Source organism: Amphiprion ocellaris, chromosome 12 (assembly GCF_022539595.1).
Source record: "Amphiprion ocellaris isolate individual 3 ecotype Okinawa chromosome 12, ASM2253959v1, whole genome shotgun sequence".
In the NCBI taxonomy this organism is placed as follows: domain Eukaryota; kingdom Metazoa; phylum Chordata; class Actinopteri; family Pomacentridae; genus Amphiprion; species Amphiprion ocellaris.
Window position 1 is genome coordinate 2,032,439 of NC_072777.1, and position 21,279 is coordinate 2,053,717.

At 36.6% G+C, this 21,279-nt stretch overlaps 1 protein-coding gene across 2 annotated transcripts in view; it reads right to left on the bottom strand.

The window, feature by feature from the left end:
- Window positions 1–492: 492 nt before the first annotated feature.
- The window catches only part of vegfab (vascular endothelial growth factor Ab), a 30,364-nt gene continuing 9,577 nt past the window's right edge, over window positions 493–21,279 (bottom strand). The window contains exons 5-8 of one of the 2 annotated variants that reach the window (XM_023292270.3): window positions 19,639–19,671; window positions 10,152–10,226; window positions 9,185–9,328; window positions 493–4,215 (exon numbers count right to left, since the gene is read on the bottom strand). In XM_023292270.3, coding sequence (XP_023148038.1) covers window positions 4,194–4,215; window positions 9,185–9,328; window positions 10,152–10,226; window positions 19,639–19,671 — 274 coding nt within the window. In that variant the 3' untranslated portion in view covers window positions 493–4,193. The remainder of the gene's footprint in view (window positions 4,216–9,184; window positions 9,329–10,151; window positions 10,227–19,638; window positions 19,672–21,279) is intronic. The other variant, XM_023292271.3, reaches the window with a different exon arrangement.

Consider the following 21,279-nt stretch of genomic DNA (forward strand, 5'->3'; position numbering starts at 1 on the left):
AATGTCCTATTTACTCATTATTTGGCACATTCTTGGTATTTTTTAGATTTTTTTTGCTTTTTTATGTGCAGAGATAAATCAAAAAAAACATTACGTCAAACTATCACTCACATCAATAGTAATACAGCTATTTTCACTTGATATTAAGGCTTACATCCTAAAACTTGCTTCTAAAATCCGACTTTCTAATGGTTTTCTGCAGAAAATATGCTTGTTAACCTTCATGAAGACCTACTTACTCTTCTAATTAGGTCCTTTCCCCCTTTTTTCTAGATATTTTGCCAACTAAATATACTACCTTTAGTTTATTAGCATTGTGTCATTTTCTCCTAAACTTTTCGCTTGCTGCTTCAAAGTGCGATTTTTTTTCTCTAATTTCTGTTTTTTGTCAGATGACATCCTGCAGAGTTTCTCATTTTACAGAAGTGTGAGAATCACAAAAATAAACCTCCCAAACGAACCCTCTGGGAAACACAGCATTCACAACACGGCAACCTTTTCCTTGTTTTATATAAAAACAATATGATTTGAAAATAAATATGCTTTACTGTTTTTTACATAGACACAGAAACATGTTAATAGAGAAGAAGAGACAAATAGAACTAATAATAATAATAATAATAATAATAATAATAATAATAATAATATAATAATAATGGCTCTAAGACTGATGGCGGAGAGGATCCAGATTTAAATGGCGGCGCTGCTGCTGCTGCTGCTGCTGCTGCTGCTGTGGCGGCGGTGACGTTTTGTAGTTTATTTTTTTGCAATCTTTTGTACAAACGGACGACAACACAGGGTCCGCTACTCACTTAAATACTTAAATACAACAATGCAGGTGAAACGCACACATTCATACAAACAACAAACACTCACCGAAAGTCCACACAGCACCCACAACCTTTAGACGAGAGGGAGACGCCATCAGGGAATGTTAACAAATCAGTTTTAGATCCTTTTTTTTGTTGTTTTTCTTTTTCTTTCTGCGCTGAAAGTAGCCATCAGTGACCTTAAACATGAGGAGAAAGGACAGGCACAGGTACATAACACTGCATACATAAATAGACCAAATTAAATATGGGTAGAATACTGAAAAATACTCTAGAACAATTATAAATTACCTAGGATGGTGTAAAAGGGATATTATTAAGTATGTACAAGAAGATATAATCAGTGGATTCTGTATTGAGTTCAACAACAGCTAGCAAAACTACAGCCAACCCTCTCCTGAAAGTAATAATTTAAAAAGCACTGCTCTCAGTACATTTCTCGTTGAGGCACAGTTTTTTTTCAAAATGGAATCAAGAACTACAGTATACAGGATATTTTTCAGTGGTTTCCGTGTAGCAGATAGTACAGCGGTGTGAAAAAGTCTTTGGACACCATTTAAGAATCAGTCTTAGGTCTCCAAGTGCAATTTCTTTTCGCCAAAATACCAAACAAATCCTAAAAAAAAGCCATTAGAAACTTAAAACTCATTGCAAATTTGGAGTATTGGGTCATTTTGGTACCAGTTACCCATTTATGAAGATTGTGCTTTCTAGTAAAAGACGCGGTTTTTGTTGCTTCGTGTCTTTATAAAGCCAGCACATTTGAAAGTTCTTCAGAGACGAAAATGTTCTAAAACAAGAAACCTAACACAGGAAACAAGCCTGAAGATACAGATTCTCAGCCAGGAAGGGTAGAATCATTTTTAACAGTTTTTGAATCCTTTTAGACTTTTTGTTGTTGTTGTTCTGGACAGTTTTTGAGTAAATCTGGACAGATTTAAAGGTATTTTGGATCATTTTCCTAAATCTGCACTAGATTCAAGTCGTTCTGAATCATTTTGGCCAAAATCGGGAGTCATTTTTGACAGTTTTTTAATCCTTTTAGACTTTTTTTGTAGTTCTGGACAGTTTTTGAGTAAATCTGGACCAGTTTAAAGTTATCTGGAACCATTTTGACTTATTTCAGACTGTTTCAAGTTATTGTGGGCCAATTTGGAGTCATTTTTGAGTCCTTTTAGGCTTTTCATGTAATTTTTAGGTAAATCTGGACAGGCTTCAAGGTATTTTTGGACCATTTCTGAGTTATTTCCGACTGTGAGGGTATGCAGAAGGCCAGTAACTACTGTCAAGCATGGTGGAGGCAGTATCATGGATTGGGGCTGCATGAGTGCTGCTGGTGTTGGTCATCTCATTGAACTCTGCCAAGGACAAACTGGATGTTTCTACCAGATAATGCTCCTTGAACACATCCAGGACCAGCTCAGTATCCAGGTCTTAGAGTGTCCAGTTCAATCCCACGACACGATTGAAAATCTCTGGTGGATTATCAAAAGGTCTGTTTCAAAGCATAAACCAAAGAATTTAGAAGAATTGAAAGCAGTAATTCAAGAAGAATGGGACAAGATTATGCCTCAACAGTGTGAAAGGCTGGTGGAGAACATGGCAGCGAGGATTAGAGCTCTACTGCTGCTGATGGCAGGACTACTAAAAGTTAATTCAACGATGTTATGGTTTACAGGGGGTCCTTGGTTTACGATGCCCTTGATCTACAGCATTTTGTCGTTATGTGGAACTAATTGGCGAGACAAGTGGACGAATATGTTGTCATGCTGTGCTATGAGATGTTTTTGTTTACATTCTCTGGTTGTACGCCACCTTGGATTGTGCTACATTCACTAACACTAACTTTTTGCCCGTCATTATGGCTCCCGAGTATTACCCCGTTGTTGTTGTATTCATATTGTGTTATTTTCTTGTAAAATGATTCATACATGCATGAAAGTCGTTGGTATTCATGATTTTGCCAAAAAAATGATCGATATTGTGATGGCCGGAGTTCCGACTTATGGCGAAAATGTGCTTACGTCGGGCAGTAGGAACGAAACTCCGTTGTAAGTCAAGGACCCCCTGTAAATATTAATTTGATGATGAGATGGTTTACAAGGGGTCTTCGGTTTACAACGTCCTCGACTTATGGCGTTTCGTCGTTACGTGGGAACTGGTTTGTGGAACTAGTTGGCGAGCGGAGCGGACGAATACGTCGTGAAAGACGGGTTTGTTTACATCCGCCGGTTGTACGCCACCTTGGATTGTGCTACATTCGCTAACTTTTTGCCCTTCATCATGGCTCCCAAGCATAAGTCAGACTCTTCTGACGGCAGTGCTTCAAAGAAAAGGAAAGCCATCTCCATGCAAGTGAAATTAGATATCATAAAACGTTCCGTACGTGACTTTTTCGAAGAACTGATATGGTGATGCACATAATGGCTTTGTTTACATTTTAGCCGGAGTCCCGACTTACGGCGAAAATCGACTTATGTCAATCCGTAGGAATGGAACTCCAACATAAGTCGAGGACCCCCTGTACTTATTTTTTGTTCAGTTTTGAACACATTCTCTGTTATTCCTTGACTTTGATACCAACAGTGTTGAGAACTGACATATTGAAACTGTCAAGAATTTACTTTTGTTAGTTTTTCTTGTAAATAATGAACAAAAAAAACATCGGTTTGTGTCTGTCTAATGCACCTTTTCAAACACAAAAATAAAGATTTTTCCACGATAAAATTTTAAGTGTGTCCGAAAACTTTTTTCCCACCGCTGTAATAATAATAATCCCTTTAGAAAGAAGAAAAAAAGCGATATGGCACTCCGGAGTCACCTCAGAGTCCTCGTCCTCGGATGGAAGTTTCCGTCGGCCATCCCGACTTTTCAGTTTTTTAGTTTTACTCCAAGAGGAAGTGGGTGAAGCAGAGAGCGTCCTCTTCAGTCCGGTTTTATCAGTTTAAATATCGACACACAACCACAGTAGACTCAGATCCAGTGAAGTAATTGCATACAATGAATCGACAATAAGACTACACCTGCATGGCAAGCCAGTTAGAAATGCAAAAAAAAAAAAAAAAAAAGAAAAGCCAACATGGCGGCTATTTTGCTTTTAGTCGAATGGTGGGTTTTAGTTACTCGTTTCTGTAGCAGCAATAACAACTCTTATTTTTTTCTCTTTTGTCGTGGTCTATGTACACACAGATATACAGTGGGAGGAAACTTCAGTCTGGTTCTTTTTTCTCTTTGTTCTCTCTCAGTCAGTCCGAGGGGAATGCTTTCCACAGAAAAGAAGAAGAGCTCGCGGTTCAAAGTGCTGTGCTGTGAAATATCTCGAGAATATTCCTTCATCTTGTACATCTGGTGCGAGCACCTCTCTCATCTTCTTGGCTTGTCACATCTAAACAGGAAAAAAATACAACAGAAAGACTCATAAGGACGAGAAACAAACACAAACTGTAAAATATAATATAAAAATTTGACAATTTATTGATAGTTTACAGATTTTCAGACATAAAGTCACAGAAAAACATCAAGTTACATGTAAACAAGCCACAGCTGTAAGTAATGTCGAAAATAAGGATTAAACAATGGTGAATATTGGGTTATTTTTAAATTTATCATTGTTTTACACATTGTTTTTCTCATTTACATTTTAACCATTAATTAACTAATTATTATTTAATTATTATTATTGATAAATTATCAATATTTATTTTTCATGGAACATTTTTTACAGCATTTGACCATTAAAAATTTACACAATTTTACAGTATCTAAATCAACAACAAAAAAATATTTTATAGATGTTTGCCATTATTTTTTTTAATTTTTTTTTGCATATTTGAAAGAAATAGAAGAAAATAAGAATTAATAATGATAAATAGCATTATTTTAAAATTACTGTTCTTTTAATTTGTTTATTTATCATTATTTTCAGCAATACAAATCCATATAATTCCATGTATACTTTTCTTAATTTATATTTTAACCATTAATTAGACTAATGAATATTTTTAGTTACCATTTTTAAAGCATTTGACCACTTACAAAAATTCTTATTAACAGCATTTAGGTCCATTTTTTATTGACCTAATTTTTTTTTTTTTTTTAAATTTTTTACAGATTTTGATGGTTAATATTTTTATAATACAGATTTTAAATGTTTTGTTATAGTACAAATAATATCTAGCAAAATCACAGAAAAAAGCATTGTAAAAACAAAAAACAAACAAAAAAACAACATGCCAGAACTGCCAATTTCCACATCAAAAGTCTATATATGAGAGTTTGCATGTTCAAAAGACAAAAAATATTGAGGACTGAAAAGGGTTTTTAAAAAAGGCAGAAGAAATTTTTATTTATTTATTTACTTATTTAACAGATTTCCCGTTTTTAAATTTTATTTTTAATTACAGATAACTCATAAAAATCTATTCAGTCTATAGGACTGAAAAATAGTAAATGATTTTTCATCAGTTATTTTTAAAATATTTTTTACACTATTTCTTACTATTTGACATTGTTTTGTTAGTAAAATCACAGGAAAAAAACATTATCAACAAAAAATGTGTCATTCTACAGATATTTGTCATTGTTAAAAAAAATTAAGGATTAAAAATGTTATTTGAAACTGTAATTTTACAGATTTTTTGCCTGTTTTTGTTCAATTATTTTACAGTGAAGGAAACAAAAAAAGTGGATTTTTTTTAATCACTTCTTTGGTTTCTTAATGGTGTTAAAACACTGTGATGTTGAAACATCTGAATAGTTTGAAGCAGCAGAAACTCTGTTAAACCTGATAGAGTTTACAATCAGTCGACTCATTCAGGAGAACGTAAATATGAAGATTGTTTGCTGAGTTTTAACTCTGTTTTGGTCTCAGTTTTCTCACTTTGTGCTGAACACTTGAACACATTTGTACATTATCAGCCCATTAACAGCCGTTATCGCTGCAGATTATTCCAACTATAACCTTCTCCACCTTCTAGTAGCTGCTTTATCGTCCGTCCTGTTGGCTGATAAACAGAAAGCAACTCGTCAGCGACTCTTCCATCTTTTCTTTCACCCAATCCAGCAGCTTTGGTGGTTAAACTTCTCCTTAAGTGCAACTAAACGGCGACTGGAAACTCAAAACGAGACTCGAGTTAGAAAATAAACTCCAATTATGGTTGGAGAGGGAGCTCAGACTCAGGCGATGTGGGTAAAAGTCCACCAACTCACACCTCCAACCTCCAGATGTGGACTTTTGCTCCTCTTAGAAGTGCTAAATGGCAGCTCGGCGGCCATTAAAGTGATAACAGGGCACCATTAACCGGGGCGATAAAGGCCTACTGGGAGGTGTGGGAGGTCCCTGCTGGGCCCGATAACGGTCTTTAAATGGGCTGATAACTTCCGAACAGGCAATGTACGGCGCAACCTCTACGGGAATCAGCTGAGCAGCGATAAGACGGTGGCAGAAAATCAAAACAAAGAGCCGCAAGACGCTAAAACTGCCCAGAAAAACTGCAGGTGTTGATAAATCGCTGTGGGTTTGGTTGTTGAATGGACTGTAGAATGGTCTGACTGCACGTCAATGGCTTGTTTGTATTTATTTTTAAAGCAATCACAGCTGTGTTGGGCGGAGCTTAGCCCAGGATGCAGCGATGGTGCCCCTTTAAAATAGCAATGGGGGTTTTGTTGATTTTTTTGCATGCAGTGAAGCAAAAACTGTCCTTTAAATGGAAAAATTTTCTGTGTAATATAAATCTTAATTTAAACATTTTTAGCGTGCAGGTTGCTATCTTGAGGTTATTTTTGATGTTTTGTTGTCGTTTTCTGGGTAGCAAAGGGGATTTTTTTTAACATGTAGACAGCGAAAAGGGTCACAACACTTATTTGAACCATTGCCATTCTAAAAATATTGATCATAAAATGGACTTTAGCTAAGTTTGTTAGCATTTAAGCTAACTGCATGCACTTTTCCAGCTCAAAAACTTCTATAATGTACATTATCGTAATTGTAGCTTGCAGTGTTTTATTCTAAGGTCTCTGCGGTCGTAAACTTTTCCACCTTCACAGCTCGACACTGATCGTGTTCGTGTTAATGTCGGGTTTGCGGTCGCTGGTAATTTGGCTAAAACATAGGTTCTAGCCGTTTATAGTCTGCAGGGTTTTTCCTGACTCAGAATATGTGAGTCTGTGTTACCTCATGTGACTGAAATCTCTGCATTTTCCTGTTTTTTCTGACCACTTGATGGACAAAAATGTCTCTTACGCCTGAGCAAACGAAACCCCAATGAAGAAAACTGGTTTATTCTCAGGTCTTATCGTTAAAGGATAAAATAAAACCTCTCTGTGGAGGCGCCAGGAAAAAACCCTGCTAGTATTAGGAATAGTTTTCCTTCATCACAGAGAAAACCTGAGCTGCAGTTTTTTTTTAAAGGTTAAATGTGTCAGAACTTTATAAAGAAAACCTGGTGGTTTGGCTCAAACTGATAGAAAATCACATCATCAGTTTTATGTTTGTTTCAGTGGAAAACCAATAAAAATACCATTTCCACTAAAACTTATATTGCAAAATCTGTCTAATCTTTTCTGATTTTCTTTTTTTCAGCCCAGTAAAGGAGAAAGATGAGGTGCAGCAAAGGTCCAGTTCATGCTTTCTGTAAATCTCAACATCCAAGAGTTACCAAGAGACTGTCTGGACTAATCCGCCCAAAATTTAGGATCCTGTCGACTGCATATGTTCCAGAAAAGCAAACGCTGCTAAAAGGAAATGCTTTTAACACCAGAGACTCTACGAGGAGATTCTCCAGCATCCAGACTTTTAGATTTCACTATTAAACAAGCTGTAACCGAGGTGTTTGCAGCAGGAAGTTGGAGGTATTTTAGTCTAAATTCTGCAGATATCTTGTGTTTTACTGTGATGTGTGCATCGTAGACCAACATGAACTTATTTTATTCATTTTAAAAGTCCTCATCAGTCGTAAAGAAACTACAAATTCAGCCTAAACCTTTGAGCGACCTAACTCCGACCAAGTTGCAGCAAGACAAGATTTTTAGGACGGTTTTAGGGATTGGCCCTTTATGGGTTTTTCAGGGCTGATGCCGATTATTGGTAATCAATAAAAACTGATAGTAACATGTTTGGAGCGGATATACATTAAATATTCTATGGTAACAGGGAAGCTGTCATTCATAACTAGGATTCTTAACTATTAAGGATAATTTTAGCTGAATATGTACACTACCAATATGAGTGATGACATTAGGACGGAGCTCACACATCACTGTTTAGATAAATAAGGAAACCAACGTGCAAAAGAACGTGACATTAATGTGCAAATCGAGCTGGTCAAAGAAATAGGATGCAAAATGTGCCGATATTTACTAAAAAAAGGGGCAAAATGTGCCGGTATTTACTAAGAAAGGGTGCAAAATATGCCGGTATTTACTAAAAAAAGGTGCAAAATGTGCCGGTATTTACTAAAAAAAGGTGCAAAAATGCTGGTATTTACAAAAAATGGTGCAAAATTGTTGATATTTACACAAAAGTTGAAAAAATATTGGTTTTCACAATAAAAAAGGTGCAAATATTGCAACAGTTTTTCATGTGCATATATATATATATATATATATATATATATATGTGTGTGTATATATATATATATATATATATATACACACATATATATATATAAAAAAAAATTATTAATCACTATTTACATTGTTCTATTAAATTACAGATAATCAACTACTAAAATAAAAAAATAAACTGGATATTAGTTTATGTTTTATCCATAAAATAAACAGGTCAAAAACTGTAAACTAATTTATTATTATTTTATATATAATCAATTTAGCTGTTTGTTGTTGTTTTTTAAACATAAAATTTACACTATTTTTTCTACATTTAAATCAACAAATTTTTTTGTTAAATGACAGATAAGACCTCGCAAAAGTAGGGGGAAGAAAGTATTAATTTACATAATAACCATGAAAAAACAGGACAAAACAGTCAATATTATAAAAAATCTGTATTTTTACAAATAATAATTTGTTGTTTAATTTTATGTTTAAATCCATTAAAAATATTATTTTTCCATTTTTGAATATTACATTATTTCATTTTTCTGACAGTGTTTTACAGTAAAATTTACATAATTTTTCTACATTTAAATCAATAAAAAAATGTGTTATTCTAATTTTAAAATAAACAGATGAAAACTGACTTATTATTATTTATGAATATATATATTTTTAACTAATTAATTTTTTTACAGCACTATTTTTTCTCACTTTAAACCAACAGAAAGTGTGTTACTCTACAGATTTGTCAGTAACTTAAAAGACAGCTGTAGTTCTTCCATCCTGGCAGCGTGACTTACTTGCAGGTCCTCTCGTTGAGCTCTAGCTGGCGCTCTTTACAGTATTCGTCGGTGTGTTTGCAGGAGCACCGGCAGGTCGCTGGGTCCTGCACAAACAAACGCTTTCTCCTCTCCGTGCAGTGATCGCAACACGGCTCGCAAACACTGAGACACACAGAGATGGACAGAGATTACCACAGAGCACCTTCATCACCCTCCTCCTCCTCCTCCTCCTCCTCCTCCTCCTGAAGCTCTGCAGTGGCTCCACAAAGCCTCCCACCAGCCTCCGGACATCCGTTAGCCGTGCAGGATTCATGCAGCACAACGACACGTAAAGAAAACTCACGGGTCTGCTGGTTCTCTAGTAAACACAGGTTTCACTTTATTGACTACGTTTGTTTGTTTGTTTCAGAGACAGAATAAAAACGTTCAGGCTCAGATTGTGCATCACAGGAACAAACACACAGCTTCACAGTTTGAAGGAACATGAGATCATCTTCATATTATTAATGGTTTTTAAAGAGACACACAAAGAGAACAAAACAACAACAGCAGCACTTTGTGTCCAAACCGGAGGCAGATAGCCATCGCTTACAGAAAAAGGGACCAGCATCAGGCACAAAAACCAGCTTAGAGATAAAAAAAGGAGACGGAGACACAGCAAAGCGGCACAGACTCAACACAGATCCCGGATCAGATAAGAGGAGCTGCTGGTGCTTCAGCCTGACGCTCTGCTTTCTGACTTCTCCTGGTGTCAGGAGGAGGTTAGATGTTTAAAGGGTTATTTCTCTGACCTGCTGAAGCTACGTTAGCGGAGACAGAGTTAGGACACGAAGCGACATGCTAACTGAGCTGACTGAATTAATCCAAATAATTCAAATAAAACAGGAAAAATTAGAATGGGCAAAAGAGCTCCTCCCAGATTAGCTTAATTACGAGCAGCGCAACACTCAGGTGCAGGTAGGTGGAGAAGGCGGAGCTGACGTACGCGTCGGGAATTGTTTTGTCGCGGTTTTTCTTTCGCTTTCTCTTTAGGCCTTTGCCCTTGCCTTTCTGGGATTTTCTGCAAAAAAAGAAAGAGAAAACGGACAACAACGCAGAGAGAGAAAGAGAGAGAAGCCTGAGAGACTGACGAAGAAGAGCGACTCAAAGAAATCTGTTTTTTAAAATCACGTTCTTTGGATTGTCAGATCAGGATATGAAGAGAAAAGCATCAGAGAGGCTTCAAAGAGAGCTAAAAATGGTTTTAAAGTTAAAATGTAGTGGTGTAAAGATTCACCGACACGAACCAGAAATCAATTTGAACTTTGGATCGATCTACACGGTCCTCGACTTACGCCACAGTTCCGTTCCTACAGTGTTACGTAAGTTGGAACTCCAGTAAAAATGTAAACAAAGCCATTACGTGCATGACGATATCGATCAGTTTACATATTTCTACTGTAAAGCTGCCATCAGAAGAGTCTGACTGACGCTTAGGAGCCACAATGAAGGCAAAAAGTTAGAGGACGTAGCACAATCCAAGGTGGAGTACAACCGGAGGATAGAAACAAGGAAAACTCCAGGAAAAATGTTTGATGATGCTGATGACAAAAACGAGACACAAAATGACAAAAAGAAGACAGAAAAGACAAAAATGAGACACAAAACGAGAAAAATGAGACACAAAATGAGAAAAATGAGACATGAAACAACAAAAACAAGACAAAATGAGAAAAACAAGACAGAAAAGACAAAATAAAGACACAAAACTGCAAAAATGAGACGCAAAAAGTTAGCGAATGTAGCATAATCTAAGGTGGCGTCCAACCGGAGAAACAATGCCGTCTTATAGCGCCGCATGAAGACGTATTCATCCGCTCCACTCACCAACTAGTTCCACGTAACCAGTTCTAACATAATGACAAAATGCCGTAGGTCGAGGACGTCATAAACCGAGGACCTCCTGTTTATCTACTGTGGAGCGGTTGATGTCCGGTTGTAAAGTCATGAATCGGTTGACTGGAACTCGGTTGAACGTTTGTTTAGCGTGTTTGCTCGTAACAACAACACAACAGCACCAGCACAGCTGACATACGCTCTCACATCTTAGATCTGAAGTGTGGAAGATTTTGAATTTTTAAAGAAGGATAGAAAGTCAGATAAAAGTCTGGCCGTTTGTAAAGTGTGTAAAGCTGTGATTAAGTACAGAGGTAGCATGACTGTGGGTGACGAGGGATCTGTGGATGCTAATGCTAGTAAAGCTAATGTGAGCAAGAACGCTCAAGACAAAGACGGTGGATTTAAAAACTTCTTCCAACCAAGTTTTTTTCTCTATTTTGTGCCGTTTGTAAACATTGAAATGTTTTCAGTGTTGAAAAGTTCTTGTAAAGTTTATGGATTTCAATACAGGAAGTGCTCGGTTTACAACGCCCTCGACTTACAGCGTTTAGTCGGAACTGGTTACGTGGAACTAGTTTCTGAGTGGAGCGGATGAACATGTCGTCACGCCACGCTGTAAGACAGCTTTGTTTACATTCTCCAGCTGTACGCCAGTTTGGACACTTGCTAAATTTTTGTGGCTCGTATTTGTATTTTCTGTCTTGTTTTTGTCATTTTGTGTCTCGTTTTTGTTGTTTTATGTCTTGTTTTTGTCATTTTGTGTCTTGTTTTTGTTGTTTTATGTCTTGTTTTTGTCATTTTGTGTCTTGTTTTTGTTGTTTTATGTCTTGTTTTTGTCATCAGCTACATCAATCAGTTTTCCTAAAGTTTCTTTAAAACAGCTTTGTTTCCATCCTCCGGTTTTATTCCACCTTGGATTGTGCTACATTCACTACCTTTTTCCCTTCATTATGGGTCCCAAGCGTCAGTCAGACTCTTCTGATGCTTCAAAGAAAAGGAAAACCGTCTCCACACCCCGACTAAACTGTGCTCTGGAGTTGTGGTTTCAACACCGTGAGAAAGTTGCCTTTTTATTAAAGATATAGAAAACAGCACAATGACTGCAGAGACATGAATAGTCCTCCGCCAGGGAAAGTTTCCCTGAAGAATTCAGGACAATAAACGCCAAAAACATTGCATCTGGGTCGATTCTTTCACCTCGATCCAAAGAGAACAAACAGGTGCAGGCCCAGTTTCATACCACCAGATGGTTCATTACTGCTAAAACTGCACAAAAGAAGGCTTCTTAAAAACGACAACAAAAGGAAGAGGTCAGATTTGGAGTCATTTTTTGACAGGTTTTGTCATTTTGGACACATTTTCAGTGAGTTCTGGACATTTATGAAGTAATTTTGGACAGCTTTCACCCAGTTTGGGTCGTTTTCTAGCCCATTTGGAAATGTTTTTGCAAATTTAGATGGATTTTTTGGGGTCATTTTGTACAGATTTAGAGTTTTTAACTCATTTTGGATGCTTGTTGAGTCATCTGGATCAATTTCTGAGTCATTTGTTGACTTGTTTTTGTCCTTCTGGCTGTTAATGTTGGAAATGTTCATCATTTTGGATGTTTTAAAGTGATTTTAGAGTAATTTTATGTCACTTGGGAAATGGTTTTGCCATTGTTGACAGATTTTTGGATCATTAGGGGTCATTTTGGAGATCTTTTGTGTCAGTTTTGGACATTTAGAAAGTCATTTTGGACAGTTCTAAGTCATTGTATTCAATCCTTGAGTAATTTTGGACAATTTTCAAGCCATTTGGGTCAGATTTTGAGCCATTTGTCACTTTGGACACATTCTGAGTGAGTTTCTAGCTCATTTTGGAAATGTTTTTGCAATTTTAGATGGATTTTTTGGGTCATTTTGTATAGATTGAGAGTTTTTAACTCATTTTGGATGATTGCTGAGTCATCTGGATCAATTTCTGAGTCATTTGGACAAATTATGATTTAGTTTGCAAAAATTTTTGCCAAATTGGACATTTTAAAGTGATTTTATGTCACTTTGGAAAGTTTTTTTGCCATTTTATTCGATCTTTGACAGTTTTGAAGCCATTTGGGTCCGATTTTGAGTCATTTGTTGACAAGTTTTTTGTCCTTTCTGACACATTTTGAGTACATTCTGGACATTTATGAAGTCATTTCGACAGTTTTGAGCCAGTTTTGGCTGTTAATGTTGGAAATGTTTGTCATTTTATGTCACTTTGGAAATGTTTTTGTTATTTTGGAGACATTTTGAGTCATTTTAGGCACTTAAACATCGGGCATTTGGGTCATTTTTGACAAATTTTTGATTCGTTATGGGTCATTCTGGACATCTTTTGAGTCAGTTTCAGACATTTAAAAAGAAATATTGGGCAGTTTTCCGGCCATCAGGTTTCTGTCAGGATGATTTTTAAAGTCAGAAAATGGTCCAAAAACGTAAATAAATACAGATATTACTGGTATTGTCGATACGTGTGCAGAACATCTCAGTCTCTAACTTGACCTTCGTTCCTCTGTTATCCAGTCAAACTTCTGTTTTTTTTTCTTCTTTTTGTACTTGTTATGCAGCGGCAGGTTCGGTTTCATAACAAAGAAACGTCCTTGATCTCACGGATGTCTGTGTTTTTTCACGAGGGGAAAATAAAACCTCTCTGATCCTGAAAATGCACCTGTTTTATTTATTTAAAAAAGCAAAAATGGAACAATTTATCAGCCAGAGACTGTAAAAATAGAAAGATGTTTAATGTTTCTGACAGTCCTTGAAGTGAGCTCACTCAAGTGCTGATATTTCTGTAAAAAACAAATAATTCTGCATTTTTCTGTGCAAACAAAAAGCTATTTGTGACTCAGCTGTGATTAACAGAAGCGTGTCAAAAATTCAGAGAGTTTTCAGGTTCAACTGCAGGCAGTGTTTCTGCACAAACAAGCACAAAATTACAAAAAGGAATCAAAGAACAACACAAATGAGACAGAAAACAATTAAGACAACACAGGAAGCAACAAAAATAAGACAAAAAATGACAAAAATAAGGCAAAATGACACAAACAAGACAAAATTGTACAAATAAGACACAAAAAAGGTAAAAACGAGACACAAAATGACAAAAATGAGAGTAAAAACAAAACACAAAGTAACAAAAATAAGATACACGACACAAACGAGACAAAAAATTACACAAGCAAGACTGAAACAATAAGGCAGCAATAAAAATAACAAAGAAAGCGACAAAAATAAGACAAAATCACGAGACACAAAATTATACAAAAAAGACACAAAAACGGTAAAAACGACACAAAATGACAAAAACCAGGCGGAAAACAATAAATGCAAAACACAGAGTGTCAAAAATGAGACACAAAATAACACAAGGAAGATAGAAAACAGTAAAAATAACACAGGAAGCAACAAAAATAAGGCAAAAAAATTTAAAAAAATAAGACAAAATAACACAAACGAGACATAAACAAGGTAAAAACAAGACATAAAATGACAAAAACTAGACTGAAAACAATAAAAAAATAACAAAAGAAGTGACAAAAATAAGACAAAATGACAAAAACAAGACACAAAAATGACCAAAAATGAGACCCAAAATGATAAAAACACTGAAAGCAACAAAAAACAAGAACAAAATGACACAAAGAGACCTAAAATGAGACAAGGAGGACAGAAAACAATAAAAACAACATAGAAAGCAACAATAATAAAACACAACAATAAACACAAAAATGACACAAACGAGACATAAAATGACAAAAGAAAAAGTCTGTAGAGGCTGAAAACATGGAAAAAGTTAAATCTCTATAGTATGTGGAGACAAATTTATTTACAGTGTTGGGAAATTCATGCTGGTTCCAGTTTTTATTTTCATTTTTTGTGAAACTAATTTTCACATTTTTTATGATTTCAGTCATTCTGAGGTTTGTTTTGCAAGTTTCAGTGTTATTTTTGTGTGTTTTTTGTGTCATTTCGTGCTGTTTCTGTCTCTCTGTATGGTTCTGTTTCATTTTCTCTCTTCTTCATGTCATTCTGTGTCTGTAGAGCTGCAGGATGTTAAACTGTAAAAATGTAACTGGAGCAAAACAAACACGAGTTCACAGAGTTGATATTATTGAAGGTGAAGCTGGTTTTAATGACTTTATTTACTGCTGAGCAGCTCGTAAACTGACCTGCTGGAGATCAATAAAGTTTGATCTTAACCTGCTGGTAATGCAGGACTTTCCCTCTGAATCACTGGATGATTCTATTTTCCATTACTGAGCTGCAGAGTAGTGAAATACTGCAGACCTTTAGTGTATTTACTGGACTCCTCTCCAGCTCATGTTAAATATTACTCCTGGTGTTGTTCAGGTCACCGTGAGCCTGCTAGCATGTTGATGTTTAGCTAAAAGCTGCTCACTGATATGTTTGAAGGCCATTTTTCATAACAGCAAACCATCATTTCTGACTAAAACGTTCCATCTGTGAGCTGTTTGGTTGATTTAAATGATTAATTTCCTCAGACTGAAGCGTCTTCTGCAGTCAGACTGAATGTAGTTGTGGTAGGATGAGATGTTTATGTGCTCCTGTCTCATTTTTAATCACTCTAGCTTCATTTTTCACTGTAATATAAAGTCCTGCAGTTCTGTGGAAACAGTCAGAAAGACAGAAACAGACAAAAACAACATGAAAAGATGCACAAATGACGCAAAAACAGCACGAAAAGATGCACAAATGATGCAAAAACAGCACGAAAAGATGCACAAATGACCCAAAAACGGCAGGAAAAGATGCACAAATGACGCAAAAACGGCAGGAAAAGATGCACAAATGACGCAAAAACGGCACGAAAAGATGCACAAATGACGCAAAAACGGCAGGAAAAGATGCACAAATGACGCAAAAACGGCAGGAAAAGATGCACAAATGACGCAAAAACAGCACGAAAAGATGCACAAATGACGCAAAAACGGCAGGAAAAGATGCACAAATGACGCAAAAACGGCAGGAAAAGATGCACAAATGACGCAAAAACGGCAGGAAAAGATGCACAAATGACGCAAAACCGGCACGAAAAGATGCACAAATGATGCAAAAACGGCACGAAAAGATGCACAAATGATGCAAAAACGGCAGGAAAAGATGCACAAATGACGCAAAAACGGCAGGAAAAGATGCACAAATGACGCAAAAACGGCAGGAAAAGATGCACAAATGACGCAAAACCGGCACGAAAAGATGCACAAATGATGCAAAAACGGCACAAAAAGATGCACAAATGACGCAAAACCGGCACGAAAAGATGCACAAATGATGCAAAAACGGCAGGAAAAGATGCACAAATGACGCAAAAACGGCAGGAAAAGATGCACAAATGACGCAAAACCGGCACGAAAAGATGCACAAATGATGCAAAAACGGCACGAAAAGATGCACAAATGACGCAAAACCGGCATGAAAAGATGCACAAATGATGCAAAAACGGCACGAAAAGATGCACAAATGACGCAAAAACAGCACGAAAAATTGCAAAAGAACCCTCTCAATGACAGAGATCATGACAAATTCTTCAATTATTTGTTGTACAAAAGGTGAAAAAACAGGAACCTGCATGCTTTTTCCAACATTAAATACATGAGTCTCGTCATCCTGTAGAACTATTTCCACGTTTCCTCTCCAGACTTTTCCTCTCTACTCTGCTCATCATCTGTAGAAAGATGTTTCACCGTGCTGGATGGATCTCCAATATTTAGAAAGATGTTTCACCATGTTGAATGGATCTCCAACATCTAGAAAGATGTTCCACCATGCTGGATGGATCTCCAACATCTAGAAAGATGTTTCACCATGCTGAATGTATCTCCAACATCTAGAAAGATGTTTCACCATCACAGTGAATAGATCTCCAACATCTAGAAAGATGTTTCTCCATGCTGAATGTATCTCCAACATCTAGAAAGATGTTTCTCCATGCTGAATGGATCTCCAACATCTAGAAAGATGTTTCTCCATGCTGAATGGATCTCCAACATCTAGAAAGATGTTTCTCCATGCTGAATGGATCTCCAACATCTAGAAAGATGTTTCTCCATGCTGAATGGATCTCCAACAACTTGCTTCTCTGTTCACTGTTTCTGAGCCGAGCTGCATTTATTTATTCATCCAGGAGGTCTCTCTGTGGAAACACTGCCTGCAGTTCAACCTGAGAAAAGTTTTAGTTTTTAGTTTTTACAGAATCTACTTAGAAGCAAGAGTTTTCATGAGCTAATTAATGTTTGACAATTTTTGCGTTTAATTTTGGTAATTTTACATCATTTTGTGGCTGTTTTGTGTCACGTTTTCGTAGTTTTATGTCGTTGTGTGTTTTGTTTTTGACGTTTTGCAAGAAGTGTAGAGTAGTACAACTGAATTTCGCAAAATTTTTATCACTTTCTTCTTCACCACAGCTGAGTCACTGATAGCTTCACGGCTGCACAGAGCAGTCAAGAATTTTTAGTTTTTTAAAGAATTTGGTTGAAGCAAACAGTTTATTTTAGGCAATTATTTAAATGAGACAAGCAGAGGACAAGTAATTTTGATTAAATATCATATTTTTAGGTTTAGATTTGGTCTGAGGGAACAACAAATTGCAGATGAGTAGTTTAAGGACTGTTGGATAGCTGAAAATCCAGTGATTTTTTTCAGTTTTTAACATTTCTGCCTGATAAATGGTGTCATTTTGACACTTTTTAAAAATAACTATGAAGCTTTTCAAAACAGTTCAGGGGTTCAGCGGGTTAATACAAACATTTACTGATCTAAAATACAAATTTCTGCAGAATGACCACTTTTACTTTTGACATTTTAAGCATATTACTAAATTAAACACTTAAATTCATGACTTTTGCTTGTATTTCTGCACTGTGCTTCGTCTATTTTAGAAATCTTCTTCCACCATTATAGTTTAGCATGTTAGCATGCTAGCATGAGGTTGAGAATGTTGTTAGTTCTGCATATATTTCAGTCGATGATGAAAAGGTCGAGTTGTTGCATTTCATGGAGGACGTCAGGTTGAACCAAAAAAAAAACAGAACTCCAGTCAGAGTTTGTAGAGTTTTCTGACTCCGCTCCCCTTCAGACGAACCGCTAAAAAGGTCAAAAATGATGTTTTTACATTTCATATCCAAATCGGCCGACGTGCGGAAGCCTGATGTCAAATCAGGATGAACTTGATGTGTCGTAAAAGTAGAAACTTCCTCTTTAAACTGACAGTTTCACAACTTTTTCTGAGTCCGAAGCCGTTGACCCAGAGAGCAGCAACACCCTTAAAGACGAGGTCAGAGAGCGGCTTATCTATACGACGGACCGGACGAGCCGGCATAAAACCCAAATACAGCCGAGAAACGCCTCGAGAAATATTAACAGCTGCTCCCAGGGAAGAGGAGGATTAAAGAGTTCTTAATGACTCCTGCAGGAGGAGGAGAAGCTGTAAACGGGTCGTCAGAAACAGGAGTTAAATGGACGTAAACAGTAAAGGAGGGCAACGACCTCATCAACTGTCACTCATTCACCTCAATCCTCCCGTTTATCACCTCAGAGCAGCACAAGATGATCTCATGTAGCTCATCCACTGCGCTTTTACAGGAATATTATCACTGAGGAATGTTTTTTTAGAGAGTGTGTGTGAAAAGAAGAGTTAAAGTGGAAATAACAGGCGGCTTCATTAACGCTCTGAACCCCAAAAACAAGCAGTCGGGCCGGAAAGGGCGTTTTATTGCTTTAAAAAAGTTGTGAAAATTACACCGTTTATCAAAAACAAAAAATGCAAAAATGGAAAAAAAATCTGCAGCTTTTCAGCTTCTTGTTGATTCTTTCAGTAAAAATTTATCATGTAGGGTTCCATCTGGAAAATTAATCAAATTTAAGTTCAAAATCGTGATTTTTTTGCATGAAAAAAAGTCACTTTATTCCATATGTCCAGTTTAAAAATTCACCAAAAATAAACTGTTTGCAATAACCACATTATGTACAAAACTAAAAATTCTGCACTCTTTTGCAAAACTGAGAGTTTAAGATCGACTCAGCTGTGACTAACAGTCACATGACAAAAATTTTGATAGTTTTCGGCTGAACTGCAGGCTGTGTTTACACAGAGTGGATAAAAAACAAGCATGGAAACAAATAAAAATGTAAATAGTTGAAGATCTATTATTAAAAAAATGTCATTAGCACCTGTTGAAACTTGGAAAAATGTTCCAAATGTTGATTCCCGGTGTTTTTATTTTTGTTTTCTTTTGTTTGCTTTTTTCCATATTTCTGTCATTCTCCCTCCTTCTTCATGGTTTTTCTGTTTCCATAGAGCTGCAGGATTTTAGATTGCAGTGAAAAATGAGTAAAAATTGTGCAAAAATACGGCCAGAATCTGCAGGTTGGAGTTCAGAGGGTTAAAAATACAGAAAGCTCCTGTGGTCGGCTGTCAGAGGCTCAGAGCTGCAGACCACTCAGGGTTTGTTTGCAAAGAAAAACAGGAGAAAGATCAAATCTCAAGTCCTCATTGTTTCCCCCCCATCAAAAAAAGCTCCCAGTGTCCATGCAGAAAGACGCTGTACTCACTTTTCTTTCTGTTCTTTCACTTCTTTCTTTAACCTGAAAGCAGAGCAACAGGGGCGTTAGGTCACAGTTGTTTTTCCAGGTAAACAGATACACATCGAGCAGCTGGCGGGGCTCGCATCACATCATCGCCGTTTACCAGAAACCACGACAGAAAAACACCAAAAAACTGGCTTCTTTCACTTTCAAACGCCTGGATTAGTCAATGAAATGGAGCTGTTGGGAAATATCACACACACACACACACACACACACACACACAGCAACACACACACAGAGGGGTGTGTTCGTTGACGGACACACAAACACAATAGAAAGCTGTCAGGTTTGTTTCACTTCTCGTCCGTGTGATAACAGCGTATGGAGCAATAAAGCGGCTGGCAGCCTGCAGCCAAAAGTGTTAGGAAACCGTGTTTCCCTCCAGCAGGTCATGGACTCGCTGCCAACTTTCTGTTTGACAGACAAAATAATGCAACAGCTCCGCACTAGTGGGCCGGATAAAGCCTGGAGGGACATGTGTGTGCATTTATCTACTGTAGGTTCAATATCTGAAGGCTGAGAATCACCGTGGGCAGCAAATACACTGAGATCAGCTTAAAGGAGGATCCTGATTCTACAAAGAACCCAAATTCTGGACATTCACAGGTTAATCACTGCATTTTTAGCCATTCTTCTGCTCTTCATTGGGGTAAAAGCTTGTCCAAAATGACCAAAAATGCTCAAAATGAGTCCAAATTTGTACAAAACGACCAAACAATTCTCAAAATTGGTTCAGATTTGTCCGAAACAAACCAAAACTTTGCACAAAATGACTTGAAACTTGTTGAGTCTTACTAAAATTAAAGTTTGCAGACCTTTAGCATCATCAAAAACACAGCTACATGTCATACATTCATCATGGGAAGAAGCCACTTCTGACAAAAACTTATACAAAATGACCAAAAAAGTGTAAAGATGACAAAAATAAATTGCCCAAAACTGAAATGATCCGAAATTTGTCGAAAAATATCCCAAAACTTTGTACAAAACGGTTTCAAACATATTGAGGCTTACTAAAATAAAAGTTTGCAGACCTTTAACGTAACGCACAAAGGTGAAGCTACACAACACACCAAATCAAAGAAGCTCATCCAAAATGGCAAAAACTGCCTGAAATGACCAAAAAAAAAGGTCAAAAAAATGGTCCAAAATGACTTCAAACTCTTTCAGTATTAATGAAATTCAAGTTTGAAGAACTTGAACCTGCACAAAGAAGCAGCTCCATAACACACAAAAGCAAAGAAGCTTGTCAAAAATGGCAAAAACTGTTCAAAATGACTTAAAAATGGGCCAAAAATAACAACAGTAGTAATAATAATGTCCCAAATTACTCAAAATTGATGCAAAATTCCGCTAAAAATGGCCAACAATGACTTGAAACTGAAAATCAAGTTTGTAAATCTTTAACTGGCACAAGAAAGCAGTTATATAACACAAAAAAGGAAAAAAGCTTGTCCAAAATGGCAAAAATTGCCCAAAATCACTAAAATATCCTCCAAAATGATTCAAAAAATTGTCCATAATGACTTGAAACTAAGGCTGGGCGATATGGCCTAAAAAAAAAAAAAATCTCAGATTTTTTCATAAAAAATCCCGATTCACGAT